Source organism: Polistes canadensis, unplaced genomic scaffold (genome assembly GCF_001313835.1).
Source record: "Polistes canadensis isolate GaletaPanama2010 unplaced genomic scaffold, ASM131383v1 scaffold_131, whole genome shotgun sequence".
NCBI lineage: Eukaryota > Metazoa > Arthropoda > Insecta > Hymenoptera > Vespidae > Polistes > Polistes canadensis.
In genome coordinates this window covers 237,047-256,131 of record NW_014569678.1, presented here as the reverse complement: position 1 = coordinate 256,131, position 19,085 = coordinate 237,047, and the positions used below count along the sequence as shown (strand labels likewise).

General features: G+C 34.4%; 1 protein-coding gene across 4 annotated transcripts in view; it reads left to right on the top strand.

Annotated features, from left to right (window-relative positions):
- Window positions 1-19,085, top strand: part of LOC106788268 (CCR4-NOT transcription complex subunit 6-like) — a 249,584-nt gene that overhangs the window by 45,087 nt on the left and 185,412 nt on the right. The window contains exon 4 of one of the 4 annotated variants that reach the window (XM_014751401.1): window positions 3,972-4,036. The exons of the other annotated variants lie outside the window; for them this stretch is intronic. Within the exon in view, the coding sequence (XP_014606887.1) occupies window positions 3,972-4,021 (50 nt within the window). The 3' untranslated portion in view covers window positions 4,022-4,036. Of the gene's footprint in view, window positions 1-3,971; window positions 4,037-19,085 lie in introns of those variants that run through there. 4 annotated transcript variants of the gene reach the window in all.

The following is a 19,085-nucleotide window of genomic DNA, read 5'->3' as shown; positions in this document are numbered from 1 at the left end:
TAATTATATTTAAATTTATTTGAATATTTTTTTCCTAGTCAAAAATTAAAAAAAAAAAAATAATTATATATGCAAGTGAAATATTAATTTAACGTAACCCACAATAAAAGATAATAAATTCTTGAAGTGTTGTTAATTACTTTGCGTACAAATAAAGGATTAGAATTGATTAATACGTTACGAGATTTTTTCCCTTTGGAAAAAAGAAAAAAAAAATAATATTCTTCCCCCCACTTATTTTCTTCTCGGATGTATAAACACACGGTAGAATAAACTGGACTATTACTTTCTCGAGTCTGATACGTGACCCGTTGATAAAAATCCTAAAAATAGAAGGTGGTAGTGGGGGGGGGTAAAGGGTAGGTTAGTTGGTTTTCTAACCCTGGGTTCTCGAATCCTTGGGACTTTCTTCATCGAACAACGACGAAATCTTTCTCTCTTTTTTTAGTTGTGTGAGATTTCTGGTAAAACCAAGAGAACATTCACAACCCCCATTTCACCGTTCACTATAGTCGAAGGGGTAGTAGTTGTTCCTTCTACTCTTTCTTTTTTTTTTTTTTTTTTTCTATTTCTTTTTCTTTCGAAGATTCTGTCGTGAACAGAAGTGTACACAAGGGTGCTGTTACTGGACTAGAAAAAGAAGAAGAAAAAAAACACACACATACACGGTGAAAGACGAAGGTGTACTAAGGGTTGGAAATAGGAGTAAGGGGAGTAAAGGGATAAGGGTTTAGGGCTATGAATAGATCGACCAGAAAAGAGAAAAGACCCTGATCGTTAGTTCCTGTTTGTAGGATTGGAATCTTACAAGATGAATGGTAGTACCATTGTTCGTGCTAATTACTTGCTCACCCTCGTACTCACCTTTTCATTTATTTGTCCAAAATTCGACTAACCAACAACTCTCTTTCTCTCTCTTTTCATCTTATTATCCATTTTGTTTCTCTTTCTTCTTCTTGTTCTTCTTTTCGTTTCTCTAAACTGAGATCTCGTTTGTTTTTACCACTTAAGTGCTACAAATTTGATTCACAGTTTTCTTTTAATAGTATTGTAATAGTAATAGAAATGATTCAATTATTTCTTCTCGTTCATAAAATTTCTCTCTCTCTATATATATATAAATTTAATTATCTTTGAAATATCAATGTGTCTTTTTGAGTTAAACTTGAACGTTGAGCAGCACAAATGTTTTTGATTTTTGTTTAAATTGTATTAAAAGTTAGATAAAAATTCATTGCGAATATTGGAAATAAATTATTGAAAATATTATCATTGTAATATGACATTACTTCGATAAAGAAAAATAAGAACACGTTACTTAAATATAAATAATCTGACGTATAAATGCATTAATTATATTTTTTCTTATTTTTATTTTATAATTTGAGCAACGTCACGTTTCTCAATCATCATCATCATCATCATAATTATGATCATATTTATTATTATTGTTCTTCTTCTTATTCCTCTTCTTATTATTGAATAAACTAATTGAAAAGGGAACAGGAAGTGTTTTAAACTGATGGGTAACAAACATCTGGGGTGTTTCATTCTATCACAATGTTTTTCCATAACATTAAATAAACTTTGTTCACGTTAGGTAGGCACAGAGAAAGAGAGTTAGATAGGTAAAATAAGGAAAGTAAAGGAAGGAAATAAAACACACACATTCTATACAGCTAGTATGCGTTAGTAAGAATACAAAAAAAATAAAAGAAGAAGAATAAGAAGAAGAAGAAGAGAAGTATTGCTGGACCATAAAGTGCGAATCCCGATATGGAAAGGCAGCCACGATGCGTTAAACTGTCTGCGAGTTTTCGATTTACGATGTGCCGGGATCGAAGTTTATACAAGTACCGGCATTAACAGACGAGAACCATTGCTTTTTACGTGCTCGAATAATTTTTTTTTCCCTTTTTTTTTGTATATTAGTTTGTTGATTTTTTTTTCAATCGAAACGTTGTTAAATTACGAATCATAGTTATTACATAAATGTATTATCCATTATTATATTATTATACGTTCTACGTAAACAGGATTGATTATAATAATATATAAACATTTTTTGTTTATTTTATTATTATTATTATTATTATTTAATTAAAAACAAAAATATTTTTCTAGAATATCAGATTAAATATTATTCTGAATTTTTTTGTGATATTATAGTTACTTTTTATTTGACAATATATCATTGTAAATGTTTAACATTAATATTTGTTTAATATAAAATTTGATAAATTATCCAGAATGAAAAAAGAAAGAAATATTAGGATTATTATATTATACAATATATAAATTTAAAGTACTTTTACAAATTAGTAGACGTCATTTAATTGTTTTACGATAATGATTTAAGTACCATTATTATTTAAAACGCGTATTAGCGTAAAACAAACACCTCCCCTTCCTATTCCCCCCTCGAGTAATTCAATTATCGATCCATTATATTACTGGACATCAAACTTAACCAAAATCTATACTAATTATTATTACTTAACCAACTCTAATCAATTTATTATATAAATCTAATATTTGTTATTAAATTTAAAAAAAAATATATAAAAATAAAAAGATATTAAAGAGGAGGGGGGGGGGAAACAAAAAAAATGAACACCCCCATAAAGAAGTAAATTCTTCTTCATCAAGAAAGATATATTCATACGAATTAACATACAAAAAAAGAAAAAAAAAAGACAGATGATCTTTAATACGTGTCAGAAAGAGAAAAGAAGGGTCGAAAAGGAACAAGGGGGTAAAATGGAGTGAGTTGCTGGAGTAGGGGGGTTGGGGATGGGGGTGTGGGGGTGGAGAAAGACAAAAGGCACGCGACCGAGTCTTTTATCCAACGAGAGTTAAACGTCGACGGTGCGCAGACGTCAGATATTTTACTTTTCCCAACCACCCCCAACCCCTTCTAACCACCCCCTTTAGTCACCCCGTTGGTATAGTTTTCTCATCCTCATTACGTATTCTCTTGCCAGCCGTTTAAACCCCCACATTTCATGGCGGCCGTTGTAAAACTTTGTACCACCACCACCACCACCACCACCATTACTATCACTACCACCACCACCATTACAACTAACCCACCATTACCTACCATCATCATCATAGTCGTCGTTGGAAAGTTCAATGAAATTAACTTTGCTTTGCATACGCTTAATAGTCTGTATCGTGCTCTTGCACCCTCAGCATTTCAACTCACCCTCTCCCACCCTCACCCTCATACTCCTAACACACCCCCTGGTACATCGCGATTCGCGAACCGAGTTTTGTTCAAGCCTCTTCTTTCCACGACCTTTTTCTCTTTCATTCTCATTCTCACTTTTTATTTCTTTTTTTTTTTTTTTATTTTAGTATTTTACTTTATACGTTAGCAAAGGAAGGGTTGGCTGGGGTGGGGGGACACACTGCGATTTTCCATGCGAGTGGCTTTTATCCGGAGATATTTCTTCTCTCACTCTTGTACTTTTGTACCTTTTCGTTTTTTCTTTTCCTCTTCTTCTTCTTTTATCTGTTTTTTTTTTTTTTTTTTYTTTTTYTTTTTTTTGTCGTTCGTTTTCTCTCGATCCTTTTCTACCGTTTCATTTTTGTAACGTTTAAGTAGAAACGTTAAATCGTTTTTTTAACGATTTTAATATTTTTCGATAGGAGGGATTTTATTGTTTGCTACTTTTAATGTGAAGAATTTATTATGTAATTAACATGTATATATTATTGTTATTATTTCTTATTTCGTATATTTAACATTAAACCCTTCTCACTTCATTTATATCACGTTAAGTCAAACGATCGAGTCCTGTAATTTGTTAGAAAATATAATAAGTTAAACTAATGCATTATTATTCATTTCTAAATAATGATTATATAACATTCACAATATTATTTCATTGAAAATTATTATTAATTAATTATATAAAAATATTATATTCAAAAATAACAAAATATTATTTCATTTTGTGTTACAGGTAAGATGAAACGAAAAAACTATCATACCAAAAAAACAATTTACTTTTAAAATAAAAATTAAGTAAGTATACAAACTTTTTAATAACATACAAGGTAATAAAAGTTGTTCATTTAGTAGATTCGTTTTATATCGTTTATACGATCGCGTTAATAGATTTTATTATCTTTTTTTTTTTAACGAAGGTATTATATAAAATAAAAAAAAAGATAATTTCTCTAATGTGCAACAACGCAACTCGTCATTCCTAACGTCGTCACGCACCTGCGTAACTCCGTACAGTTCGATCAATAATCGTACACGATGATCTTTCTTGACCCCTGGGTGGGGTCGTTAGGAAAGAGAAGGATGATGGTACGAGTGAACGTAAGGGGGGACAGAAGGGGGGATTTATCTGGTCAGTCAACTCGTGGACACGATCGGAAAAGACGTTTCAGTATTAAGTTAAGTTCAAATTAATTAATTTGATTTCTATTTATGATCCTCTTTTTTCTTCATCGATTATTTATTTATTATCTTTGATTTAATATTGACACATTTTTTTTTTTTTTTTAGTTCGATAGAATATTCTTTGATTTTTTTTTCTTCTTTTTTTTTCATTTTATTCAAGTTGACACAGACACGTTGAATTAAAATCGAAAAGAAAATTTATTAATATACGTATATGTTATTTAATTATTAAAAAATGATTTCTTTTTTTTTCGTTAATAATACGTTAATATTTACGTGTATTTTTTATTTAGTTAACTTTTAATATTTGTATAAATTACATTTATATTTAATTATTTTTCCTATCACTATAAACGATTACAAAAATACTTGAGTATATTAACAAAAATATTTATATAAAAATGCATAAAATGCATATAAATTATTTTTTGTTTTTTTTTTTACGATTAATTAAAAATAAGATTGCTATCTCGATTATATTAGATTATTAATTATAATTAGAATGGGTGTTAATTGAAAAATTGCGATCAAACTCGTAGCTTGAGGTGAGTTTAAGGTGAAGTGGGTGGTAAATAGAAAAAAATAAGGATAACGTAATTACACTAGTCGGGGATGAGATATAATGAGTGTCGTCGGTTAGAAAGAAAGATTCTGAAGGGGTTGGAAAAGGGGTGGAAAGGAAAAGAGAAGGAAGAGGAAAGTAAAGAAGAAAAACAGACTTGAATTATATTCCTCAGTGTGAAACAGTCGACAAAGATAATAGAATTAAAAAAAAATAGAACAGGAATTGGAAGGAAGAGGAGTAGGAGGGCGGGGGGGAGGTTGTTGTTGCAAAGGGAAAGAAATAAAGTGTGAATTTTAAGGTTCACGTAATTTTTTTTGTTTTTTTTTTTAATTTTAAACGCGACGGTACTTATACATTAATTGTTTATAAAATAAAAAAAGGAAAAGAAAAATTGTTTCTTTTCTTTTTTTTTTTTTAAAACAAGATGTTGTCATAAGTCCATCAGTCACGGACCGTTGTTGGAACTTATTTTAATCGAATATATGTTACGGTATCTCGTTCGCAATCGAAACGAACTGTGACCGCGAGGTCGTTCATTAATTATCGTTCATAACCGTTCACGTTATTTCCAATCGATTTCTACGTGCTCCTCGTCGTCTTTTGGATAAAAATCATCTGAACTCTCTATCTCTCTCTATCTCTCTTTCTCTCTCTTTTGATGATCCTTTCACCACAGTCGTCGTAATTCTTCTTACTGACGATAGGTTTTAAGTTAAATAAAAATGAGGAAAACCGGTATTCGTATTAGTATCGAAAGATGAATATATACTGGTTGACTATGCATGGATAGAAAAATCATAGATAGATGGATAGACCATGATGATGATGATGATGATGATGAAAGGAAGAAAAAAAAAAAATAAGAATATAAAGAAAAAAAATAAGTAAAAGGGTGCTTTTCGTGTTGGCCACGAACGCGACGAAATATGGTAGAGATAAATATCATCTTAAATTCCATGGTGTATATATATATATATATATGTGTGTGTATGTGTTTGATGGTAAATAACGGTAGATTTAGCAATTTCATTAAGCCGAAGGAAGCTAGCTTCGAGTAGAGCAAATCGAACGTTCGCGTAGAGAAGTACTCACTTGCGATAGAAAAGTTTTCCTGCTTAAAGCATCTTACTTTTATCTCTTCTATTTTTTCTACATATATATACTATATACTAGTATATGTGTAGTATCTCTACCTATCAGAAAGTACCACAGCAATCCCACGGCACGTACGAAGTGAAGTTACAAACGTTTAATGGTCGCTTTCCCCTACACGGTTTCCTTTTCCCTTTTTTTTTTCTTTTCCCTTTTTGCCCTATTTTTATCCCACTCTTTCATTCCCCCTTGCCTGCCTGCTTGTGTATCTCTCTTTCTTTTCTTTTTTTTTTTTTTATTTCTCACGCACATATTCTTTTTGTCTTATTTCCCATGTCCTTTAATTCAGCGCAGGAAAAATTGTTCGTAATCGTTTACTTCTTTTCAACACTTTTTTTTTTTTCAAACTTTCAACACTCGGTACACTCGTTCTGTTGCAAACCAAAAAAAAAATAAAAAGACTGCAGGTTTACCACCGTGAATTTGTTCCTTAATTTTTTCTATTTTTTTTTCTCCTATTTTATCTTAATGATTTATCTTTGTGCGACTCGTTAAATATTATAATTCTCATGTATAAAACTTACGATACATTGTTATTATTATTATTAGTTTCTTTTTTTAATTATCGATTATTTACTTTTATATAAAATCAATGGGAAATATTTTTCCTTTAAACGATGGATCGGACAATTGATTTCAAACTAGTCGATAAGAATTTCTATTTTCAACCTGTACACACACACACACACACACACACACACATACATAGAAGTGTTATATTGGAGAGGACCGTTGGGAAATCAAATCTCCCGCCGTGATAATTGGTCAGCATTGATTAACCAACGTGATTGTAGGCTTCCGCAAGTTCAGTTAGAGTAGGTGTATTGGTAGAAGGGTGGGTGTAGGAGGAGGGATGAAGAGATGAGAGTAAGTAGATGGGGGGTTGGTAGATGGTGGTTGTCGGTGGTGGTCGAACGATCCACTCTATGCGGATCGGACACGCAGGAATGTTCCCCAGAATGTTCCCTAGAATGTCCCTATGGCGCGTCAATGTCTCGATTCCCTCGTCGCGTTACTGCACGTCATTCCACTTTGACGACGGGTTTAACCCTTAGGGCAAACCTTCCCATCGATGTGTATATCCCTTGTTGCATGGTAGAAAGGGAGGGAGGGTGGGTGGACCTCAATACGTGTTACATTTTACGTTTAAGTATAATATTCGTTCTTTAAGACTTTTTATCGAATAATTTTCAACAATAGTATGAAATAAGATTGAATTTTTTCTTTTTTGTTCAATTGTACAAAAATAATTTTCAACAATAGTATGAAATAAGATTGAATTTTTTCTTTTTTGTTCAATTGTACAAAAATAATTTTCAACAATAGTATGAAATAAGATTGAATTTTTTCTTTTTTGTTCAATTATACAAAAATAATTTTCGACTTGTGTATGTTATAAATTTTCAATTAACAATGAATATAGAATTATTTGTCATATATTTCGTTTTTTATTATTATTATTATTTTATTATTAAAATCAGATGATATGGAGTAAAAAATAATGAGAAAAATATTGAAATGAAATATGGGGTGGGGATATATATTAATTGTCACGCATTTTGTTTTAATAATTACATTCTTATTTCGTTTAATATCATTCCATTTTCTACGATGGTTGGATTAAGAAAGAAAAAGAGAGAGAGAGAGAGAGAGAAAAAAATAGTTGGTAGCTGAAGGGGAATCTGATATTCATGTCGACAGGGAGGACAGACGTGGTAATCGTAGAACTCCGACACGACGAACCAATTCCCTCGATCAATTCTTTCCCAAACACGATTGAGAGAAAACGAATTCTCTTGGAAACCCATGGAAAGGTAGAGTAGTAGTAGTAATAGTAATAGTAATAGTAATAGTAGTAGTAGTGGTAGTGGTGGGTTGATGTAGACGACGACGAGAGGGTTGAACAAATTTCGAACGTAAATCGTTTTCTATCTTCCTTTTATTGTTTTATTTTTTTCCCCCCTTCCCCCCCCCATCCCCCCTTTCTTTTTCTCTTCCTTTCACTATTTTCCTATAGATTCAACAACAACGTGGCACGCGTTTATACGATTGCGCAGTAGTATCGTTGCTCGTGTTTCCATTGCTACCGAAATCGATGTAAACAGAACATGTAAAAGCAGCCAACCAGACAGCCAGTAACGGGTCAACAGCAAACGATACCACCCACCACTACTAGTAAAACCAGAACCAGAACCAGAAACATTTCTACTACCAACTACTGCGACGATTACTTCAACCCCCTTGAAAGTATCGAGCTCGGGCTAGTTACTACTACTACTACTATTACTACTACTACTACTACTACTGGTTTTAGGCTATTTATCCTTCGTCAAACCCTTATCCATAGTATACTCGTTGCGATTACGAAATACCACTCGTATATATCCTAGCCAACCAGGTTTTGGTTCGCGTTCGTTAGCGCCCAACTTGGGATCTTTGCCAATCGGTCGGATTTAATACCCCCGTAGGGGAAAAACTAGTAACTTTTTTTCTTTTTTTGTTTTTTCGTTTGGTTTGTTTATTTGGTTCTTTTTCTTCTTCTATTTTTACTTGCACGTTTGTAAGTATTTATATACGTACGAATGAGAACTTTATACGAAGTGGCAAATTCTACACCTGGGAGTGTGGATGAGGAATAGTAATAATAGTAATAGTAGTAGTAGTTCTAACCAAAAATAAAAGGAGAGTGTTAGGAATTTTCACCAAACTTCACTTAGAAATGACTTTCTTTTTCCTTTCTCGCGGATTAGTCTTTTAGATTTTTCTTTTTTTTTTTTTCCCGTTTCCCTTTTCCTTTTCCTTTTCTTTCCCCTTTTTCCCCAATTTTTACTTTCTTCGAATTAAATGAGAAAAACTTTTTAAGAATAGAATTAGGTTTTCTTTTTTTCCTCTCCCCCTACTCTTTACGTTCCCTTTTTTTTTTTCTCTGTAAAGCAACGTTACTATTCTTTTTTTCTTTTTCTGTTTCTTTCAAGTCACACGATTATATTTTGATGATTTAATGCCACTCAGGTATGCCTTTTTTTTTTTTTTTTAATTGAAATAACTGAATAAATTTTTAGATATGTAACACGCGTTAATTTTTAAATTGTAAAACACGAAAACAATTAAGTGATCACCCCAGGATAAAAAATTAACATTATTATGCAATACTAAAACCGAAATTCTTCTACTTTTTCATTTGTACAAGTGTGTATCGAAATAAAAAAAAAATAATGAAAAGAAAAAGATAGAAATAAAATGAAGGAGGATAAATATAACAAAAAAAAAAAAAAACGTTGGCTCTCGAAGTTTTAACAAACGAATTATTTTATAAATGAATCGATTATTCCTGATATGAGATTCTACTTTAGAATTTACGGTTAGCCCAATTGAACGTGCCAAAATGTCGGGAATGTTACAGAAGAAAATTCTGACTTGGAAATATTCATTAATATTTGAATTCAATCTGATTCCATCGCGAATATTTGCTCTTATTTAATTTATGTCTACCCGTCCCCCTCCCCCACCCTTTCCTCCCTTCCACTGCTTCGTGTGTTTCAATAGGACATGTCAAAAAAAAAAGTACACACACATACAGAACCCAAAAAAAAAAAAAGTTGCAATATATCTATCCTTTTGATCCTTTTTATCCATTTCTTCTTTTATTTCTTTTCTTCTTTCTCATTCGATCTGTCCAAGGTACGAATGATGGTTGGTGGTGTATAGTTGGCATCCAGAGTTCGTGTGCAATTATCGGACTGTCAGCTGACAGTTTGAGTCGACGAGTAATAACGCGCAAAATCCGCGTCCGATCTTCGACGTCGAATCCTTCCGCATTCATTCTATTTCTATTTTTTTTTCTTTTTTTTTTTATTATTTTTCTTTTTTACCAAGCAAGAGAAGAATTTAAACGACACGACACCTTGGTGCACACTTTTTCTTTTTTTTTATTCTCTTTTTAATTCTTTTCATTTTATCCATCGTTCGTTGTTGGTGTGTACACACACACACACATCTTTCTATTTTGTTTTATCATCGTCATTCTCTTTCTATCTCTTTTTATCACATACTGATAGACAGACTATCTATTTATCTATTTATCTATCTATTTTTTTTTGCTTTAGATATCTCTCGTTTAACGATTAACGTTTTTTAGGATGAACTATGACGGACTATGACGGACTATGACGGATAAATGAAATACGAAATACGTTTTTCTTTCTCACTTTTTTTTTTTCTTATTTATATATTTTGTTTCTCTTTTTTTTTTTTTTTTTTATTATTTCTTGAGAGAATATTTGTAGGCAGTTGGTTTGCACCATAGAAGAGAACGTCGACCATAAACTTGCGAACAATAATCACGATAATGGATACCTTCTAAGAAAAGTTATAGCAAAGCCGGTGGTAATAATCGGCCGCCCGCAAGGGGAACTATCACAAACCATGGATTCGTGGGTGGTGGTGGTGATGGTTAGGGGGCAGGAGTTTAAAACAACTAGGGGAGAATAAAAAATAAATGGATAGTTTGTTTGTTTGTTTGTTTGTTTGCTATGTAAATTTATTAACGAATGATATTTAAGATTTTTGATTAATGAATTAAGAAAAAGATAAAAGATATTAGAATATATATATATATATATATATAATATTATTTTGAAAATGATTCACAATTGTAATACATTGATTTTTGAATGATTTATTTACTTGTTCTTGAAGATTTTAAAAGAATTTTAATATAAGAACAACAACAATTATAATCATTGAAAATATATAAATATTAAATATACGAAATAAAAATGAAAAAAAAAAAAAAAATAAACCTAATAATCAAAACAAAATATATTCTATCTACATTCAGTTTTATGTTCAATCGAATTATGAAAATCAATTTAATTATACGATTTAACAATTATCGTCATAAGACCAAATGTCTAACATCTAACACGCAATAGTATAAACGTTTTATCGTATTATGTTACACAAATCTCGTATAAAATGTGCATTACGTAAAAATATACAACTCGTAGTAACAATTACTAACGGTACGTGTCGTTTGTTAGATCGAATAAATCGATAAAGTGAAAATGATCGTGAGGTTAACGTTTCGAAGATATAACAACCAATGCAAGCAAGCAAGTTAGCAAGCAAGCAAACAAGCAAGCAAGTTAGCAAGTTACCAACTTAGCAAGTTAGCTGTTTAGTTACGTATACATATATACATATATATATATGTATAGATGCCATTTCTGTTGGTAGGCATCGTTAGCCCCGTTTTTCGATGCAATTGAATCTCTTTTAAACGTCATCGGTCGAGACAATATTTATCGTCAAGTCATTCTCACGATAGATGCAACGGAGATCCTATTATGGGGATCGTGAGCCCGGAAACGTATACCTCGTTCCGCATCGCTCCGCATCATCGAATTATTTCGTGAATTACCTATTTCTCTTTTTATTTTTTATCATGAATTATATACCTAACTATATATATATATAAAATCATTTTTTAGATAACATTTGTTTTTTTTTTTTGCAAATCTAACGTACCGAGTTATCATCGTCATCATCATCCTGTCTGTGATCTATAAAAAATCAATAAATAAATGAAAATTATTATTTGATATCGAGATTGTGTGTGTGTGTGTGTGTGTGTGTGATCTTCTTCTTCTCATCTTTACGAATAAATAAATAAAAAAAAAAAAAAGAAAAGAAATGCATTATAAGTGCATAATGTCGAAGTTAAAGTCTTTTAGGTTTCCTTATTTTTTCTATGTATGTTAAGAGAAACTAAAAAAAAGATAAAAAATAGTAAAAAAAAAAGATGGCAGCGGTGGGAATAATTCTTTTCGGATGGATCGTTTGGTAGCTTGGTTTGCTGCCGCAAGCGATTGATGACTTGTGACCTACTTTTAAGTACTCGTGACCTCGATGCGAGGGTGCCATGCCACGATCAAAGATATCGTTCTTTTTCATTCTTCTTCTTTCCCTTCCTCCCCCCCCTCCTTCCACCCCCCTCTTCTCCCCCGATGCCCCTACTTTTTTCTTGTCCCCTTCCCTGTTCTTCCTTTCTCTCACTTTTATCTTCACGACTTGGCTTTCTCGTTAGCTCCTACCCACGTGCGCACATAAATTGGAACATAAACGAGTACGCGTATCATCATCTGGTTAGGTAGAACTGACTACGTTTGCTTGATCTTCCGTATCCGATAATAGGGCTTAGAAAAAGAGAGAGAGAGAGAGAGAGGAAGCTTTAAGCATGTATGGATGGATGTATGTATGTATTCATTGTTATTACTTCGAGTGATATCTATTTCCATTCGCATAAGTTTCCAGTCAATCAGCTCAGTCAACTCTTCACGTTGAACCTTCTTCTTCTTCTTTTTCTTTTTTTTTTTTGTACTTTTGTTCTTTTTCTCCCCCTGTTAGTAATTTTCAAACGTAGGGGTTTTGTTTCTCTTGTATCTTATCTTGTCTTTTAGTGTGTGTATCCTTTGCAAACACATCAGAGAGATTCTGGTTCACTCCTGTGCTGCAACACAACCGATTCGAAAGCGACTATTTACCAATCACATCGAGCTAGAGAAAGAGAAATAGATTAAGAGAGAAAGAGAGAGAGAGAGAGAGTTAGTTAGTTAATAGTAGTAGTATTAGTAGTAGTAGTAGTAAACTAGAACTCGTCCCAGCGTGACGAGCTTTCTCGTCATTATCAGTTCTCTCTATTCCTCGTTTCCGAGTGACATCGAGAGGTATTACTTTACATTTCCTTCCTACAAGACTCCCCCCAACCCAACCCCCAACCCCCAACCGCCCCCTTTCCTCACTAAGATCCAATGATACAAAGTAGCTATTTGCTAGAAGAAGAAGATGAAGAAGAAGAAGTACGATCGGGATACCACCCCCTGAGTCACCCTCAGTTTGACTACATCGGAATAAATTGGAAACTCGATCGAGAATTAAGAATAATAGATAAGGAGGGGGTTTTAAAGGAAACAGGAACAAAAAGGGAATTGTATTTTTTAAGAAACGTTAATATTAAGCAAATGGATATTTTTTTCTTTTCGTTTCCGTTTAAGATTGAACACATCTTCTCAATCGTCGAATTTATTTTATGTAAATTACAAATGAATGCAAATAATAAACCAATTTATAATAATTATTCTCGTACAAAGTAGTAGAATCAAACAAACAAGCAAAGTATTAGTTTCCTTTTTGTCTTCCCGTTTTTTCTATTATCAAACTTAATCGTCAGACTTTTCTTATCTTTAACCCTGCACATTTTTTTATGAGTATTTTTCCCTCATCCCTCCCGCCCCCTCAATACCCGGTCGTGTAGAAAGGAAAAGCAGGTTATATTTGAGTTTATCTTTCGAAAGGGAAGCGTCGAAAGTCAAAGCAACTTGGACCGGAACAAATTCCTTCCTCACAAAAGATTCTAGATGTGTTAACTTTAGAATATATACATATATACATACATACATACATATATCTTTTATATGCATATGTATATATGTGTTGTGTATATATATGGTGTGCTGTACTGGCCGGCTTTCTCCGATAGCTCGCTAAATTGTGACGCCGTCATCCGGAGGAAGAACGACACTTTCAATACACACACACATATGTATATATATATTACTTTTACATATATATACATATATATAAGTTTTGTCGAGCCGGTGTATCGTTGTGAAGTAAAGTAGTAGAAGGTAGGCAGACAAGCAAGCAAGCAAGCAAGCAAGCTGTGTGGCACTTGGTGGTGGTAGAGTGGAGTAGTAGTGGCTGCTGATGGTGGTGGGTGGTGGGTGGTGGTGATGGTGGTGGTGGTGGTGGCGACTGTCGTGATGGTGGTGGTGGGTTCTACTGGTGGTGGTGGGTTCTGCTGGTGCTGCTGCTGGTGCTGGTGCTGGTACTCTGGTGTGTTCGCGTAGCTAAGGGTGGGGAGACTTCCCCACGTCGGAGTGACTTGGAAAAGAGAGAGAGAGAGAGAGACGTTTGGTGTAGAGAGAGGCGCGCTCAACCGAGCTAGTAGTCTCTCAGTATCGTTCCAGCCGTGGGTTCGTACGGTCTTATGGGGGGACATAGTTATTATATTCTTCGCGTATTGTTTTAAAAATAATATGTTAATATCATAGGGAAATAATAACGTTAGAAAAAAATATATGAAATCTTGTGAATAATATCATATTACGATCGGTGTGATTAACGATTATTATTAATTAATATTTCCGTGTCATATTTTTATCTCTCTCTCTTAAATTTTGACAATTTTATTTTCTGTTGCTTTTTTTCCTTTCCTTTGATTTATTTTTCTTTTCTCGATTTTTCTTTTTTTCTTATTATAATTTTTATCAAAGGATCGTTTCCAATCGAAAAAGATAGAAAGAAAGATAGAAAGAAAGAGAGAGAGAGAGAGAGAGTGATGATCGAGAATACATATATTATCGAGGACACATACATCATGGGCTAGATCGAGTACACTTGGCTCGTGGAGATGCCGAGAGGAAAGACGTGTACAGAAGAAAACTGGGTCAGTGGTGTTGAGTGTTCTGTGATCGTTTATTCCACGTCTTCTTCCTCCTTCCTATTTTCTTCTTTGATGTGATAGAAGAAGAAGAAGAAGAAGAAGAAGAAGAAGAAGAAGAAGAAGAAGAAATAAAAAAAATATATATGATATAAATAAAATTAAAAGAAGGATTAATAAAGGAAAACTTGAGAGAGAGGAAAGAAGAATTTTATATTATTCCAATAAAACGGGGTTGAAATGTGTCCTGTTTTAAGCTGATAATAATAATTCATCTGTTAAGAATAAAATATAATAAGGTGTGATTAACAAAAAAAAGGGGTTTATTAGATAAGTAGCCTATTGTAAGGATGAGCCCAGGCTCACAGGGCACCCTGGAGGTGGAGCGTTACATCGGTAGCTGTTTGATATCATCCAATATTCGAAACGGAACCCATAAAACAATAATTGGGAAAAAACAGGAGTTAAATAATTTAAGAGGGAAGAATAATACGAAAGTTTGTTATACTGTTGGTGGACAGAATTACGGTAACGGTGGTGGGGAACAATGTTCTATGCAATACGGTACGGTTTCTGGTGGTTGGGTTGGTGCACCGCTCATCTCGATGACGTCCAGTCCTCGTAGATGTAATCAAGGTTTGTCTAATTCGATTGGACAACAGCAACAACAATCGCAAACTTGCGAACAGCAACAACAACAACAACAGCAGTCACAACAGCAGCAACAGCAGCAGCTGAACGGACACCTGCACAAAAGTCCCCTTTCAAGATTAGCCATTCACACACAAGGTGCACCATTGATTCTCGCTGGTCGGTTTCACAATCGTGGCAAAATACACGTTGGAAACGGCAGTGTCAGTGTCCTTGGCAGCAACAGTAACAGCAGCAACAATCTCGCGGTTGGTGGTTACGTTCACGGTAATGGAAACTCATCGGCAAACACGATGAACAGTACGATGAACGGTTCTACTATTACTACCAATGGATCAACGAGATGTCCAGTACCACCACGACCCAGGAGGCCAATGGATTCTACGAAAAAGGCCCAGACAACTAACGGAAAGAATAGTAATGATTGTTCGAATGTTTCATCGAAAGATTCTACGGGAACAAATATCGCAAACATTGATTCATTGAGTATCGCTAGCGATGAAAGTTCTGGATCTAATAATTCGGAAAACAGTCTACCGAGAATAATAAAACCAAGGAAACGTAGAAAGAAAGATAGGAAACCACCTAACGGAGGTATAACAACGTCATCGATGGATACCAGTTCAACGATGACGACCACGACGACGATGACAGCAACTACGACGACAACAACAATGACGAGTTCTACTACAACGATGTTAACCAAATCGGAAGACTCTCAACAGCAACAGCAGCAACACCAGCAACAGTATCATCATTATCATCATCATTCTAATCATAATCATCATAATCATCACCAACAACAACAACAGCGAACGAGTCCTAACGGTGTTGTTAACGAACAATCCAATCTGACGATGACGTTGAAACCTTATGTATCATCGGCTAGTTGTTACGATCAACAAAGATACGAAAGTGGATCGGTTCAACATAGAAACCATAGAAGACCACCCATAATCGGCAGGGAAAGTGTTTACGGTTCTTGCCGGGCGCAGGTGTCTTCTTCCGTGCAAGCCATTGCCGACATCAGGCAACAGAGGTACGCGCATCGGCACGTGCAAGTGAAAGTGCTGGACGACAACAGAAACGTCGTAATACCTGGCACGATTCGAGCAATTCAATCTAAAACAGTTTACAGGCCGCATAGTCATCATCATCATCATCATCATCACCACCATCACGTAGTTAGTAATAATAATAACAACAACAACAATAATAATGTTCCATCTCGTTACGTTCATCATCAGGATTATAACGATGCACAGGGAAATTGCGAGGATGGTAGTAGTGTTGGTGTTGGTGGTGGTGGTGGTTTTACCGACGGATTGGGATTATGTCAGTGTCGTTATTGCGATCCGTCCGGATTAATATGGGACGTTGATCAGAATGGATATTCACCGTATTTAACTGCACCAACGTGTAATGATTTTTGTCCTGTTAATCAATACCCTTCTACTCAACAACAAATCTTTCTGTCACGTGTTGGTGGTGGTGGTGGTGGTGGTGGTAGTAGTGGTTCATCTCTTGGTTGTCAAAATCGGCATCAACAGCATCAGAATCATCAGCATCATCAACATAATCATCAAAGATTATTCGATGTTGTTGAATGTTCGCGTTTGACGAGATCTGAACGTGATGCACCAGCAGAAGTAGGTGCAGCAGGTGCAGCAGCCACTTCCGGCACCGCAGTAATTTTAAGGCGTAGCTGGAGTGATCCGACAAGTTACTTCAGCGAAGAGATTACCACTGCACCTAGCAGAGATGTCGGCGTGATTGGTGACAGGGGTCAATCCGAGAATGGCAGCAAACGTTGCGGTGGTGTTGGTGGTGGTGGTGGTGGTGTTGGAACGTTTTGGCATGGTGATACAACAGCATCATCAGCTGGTGCTGGTAGTAGTGGTAGTGGTGGTAGTGGTAATACAACCAACGGCACTTCTAATGTATCCTCGACGAACGGTAACTTAAGTAATTCAGCTGGTTCACCAAGTTCTAAGGGCCTCGAGGTATCCACGGAAATTGTTACCTCGCCGAACGGTCATCGGGATTTGGAAATCAAATTTTATTCACCCTCACCTAATCCACAAATCTTTTCGTCATCGGTAACTATTGACGATGACAACAAATCTATATTCGTTGAGGAAGACGAAGAGGATTTCAATGATATTTGGAGTTATCACGAATCCAAATTGCAACAGGATTTTCGTAGTTTGTTACAAGCCGAGGAGTAGTAGGGATTTTCACACTTTTTTTTTTTCTATTTCATTCTCTTTTTTTTATTTTCGGGAACGACAATTCCCTTATTCGAATATTATACGCTAATTCTTTTGTTTTGTTTTTTTCCTTTTAATTTATATCCTCTTACGAATGCGAGAGGGAATTTGAACAAAAAAGTAAAAAAGTTTAATGAATGAAAGAATGAGAATGATAGAACGAAAACTAAAGAAGGGGTTGAGGAGGAGGAGGGAGGTGGGCCTAACTAAGAGTACGAATGAATATTATTGTTCTGTTCTGAAGAACACAAAACTTATTAAATGGGAATGAAACGAAACTCGTGATAAATCGAGTAACGAGACAGAAATGCAGAAGAATGAGCAACGAAACGACGCGCGTGCCGAACAACACCATGAAGAAGAAAGAAGAAGAAAGAAGAATAAGAATAATAATAATAAGATGAAGAAGAAGAAGAAGTAGTAGTAGTAGTAGTAGTCAAGTTTGGTGGGGTGAGGGGTGGGGAGGAGAGAATTCCTCCTAACGGTGCAAGTAGTATACACGTAGTGTACGTGACAAGCCTACACTGAAAGAAGCAGAAAACACACACACAGAAAGAAATAAATATAGTCAACGATGTTCGGTTGCTTTCTTCATTCGTTTCAAAGTTTTCCTCATACCAAAGTGTGATCAATTTTTGGGGTTGGTTGCTCGAAAAAAAAAATTAAAAAAAAAAAGGATAATACACGCATAAATTTATGTTTATTTCGGATTAAAATGATTACAGTTAAATGATGATAAAAAAAAGAAGAAGAAGAAGAAGAAATAAACTAAACCGGACAAGTTGCACTTTTCGAAGAAAAACATTTCTTTAACCTAGACAACAACAAGAACAACAACAACAACTTTCGCTTTTCGTTTGAACAACACCGGATTTGCAACGGGGGAAAGAAACGAAAATGGTGTTTTGAGAAAAAAAATAAAAAAAAAACGGTGATCTAGTAGTGATTAATCGACGAAACGATTAAATGCGGAGAATGGTCTCACGGAATTGCACCGAGTGCAACAAACACACGCGCAGCCCTCGTGTCTGTGACACCCAACACCCACCTCCAACCCCCTTCAACCCCTTTTTCTTTCTTTTCTTTCCTTCCTTTCCATCCTTTTCCGAAAGAACTCACGAATCGCGTAGTGCAGTCTAAACCCCTAACCCCTCCCCCCTGTCCATCCCCCCCGTTTAATACTTTTTCATCAACCGAGTACGACCACGACTACTACTGTGTTTTATCTTTATTTTTTGTTGTTTTAGAACAAATTGTCAGATATCCGAGGGGAACAATAATTAAAAGATCTTTATAACAAATGATCATTTTTATAAATAATCTTTTTCTATAGAACTGGGAGAGGAATAATTATTTTGTTTTTTTTAATTTATAAACGTCGTTCATTAACACGTGTTTTTCGTTGTTCAAATTCGGATTGTTTGCGAATAATTATATTTTATATTCTTAATTATTAATTAATATATAAATAGTATGTGAGATATTTTTAAATTCCTTTTCTTTTAAAAATTTTTTTTAATTTAA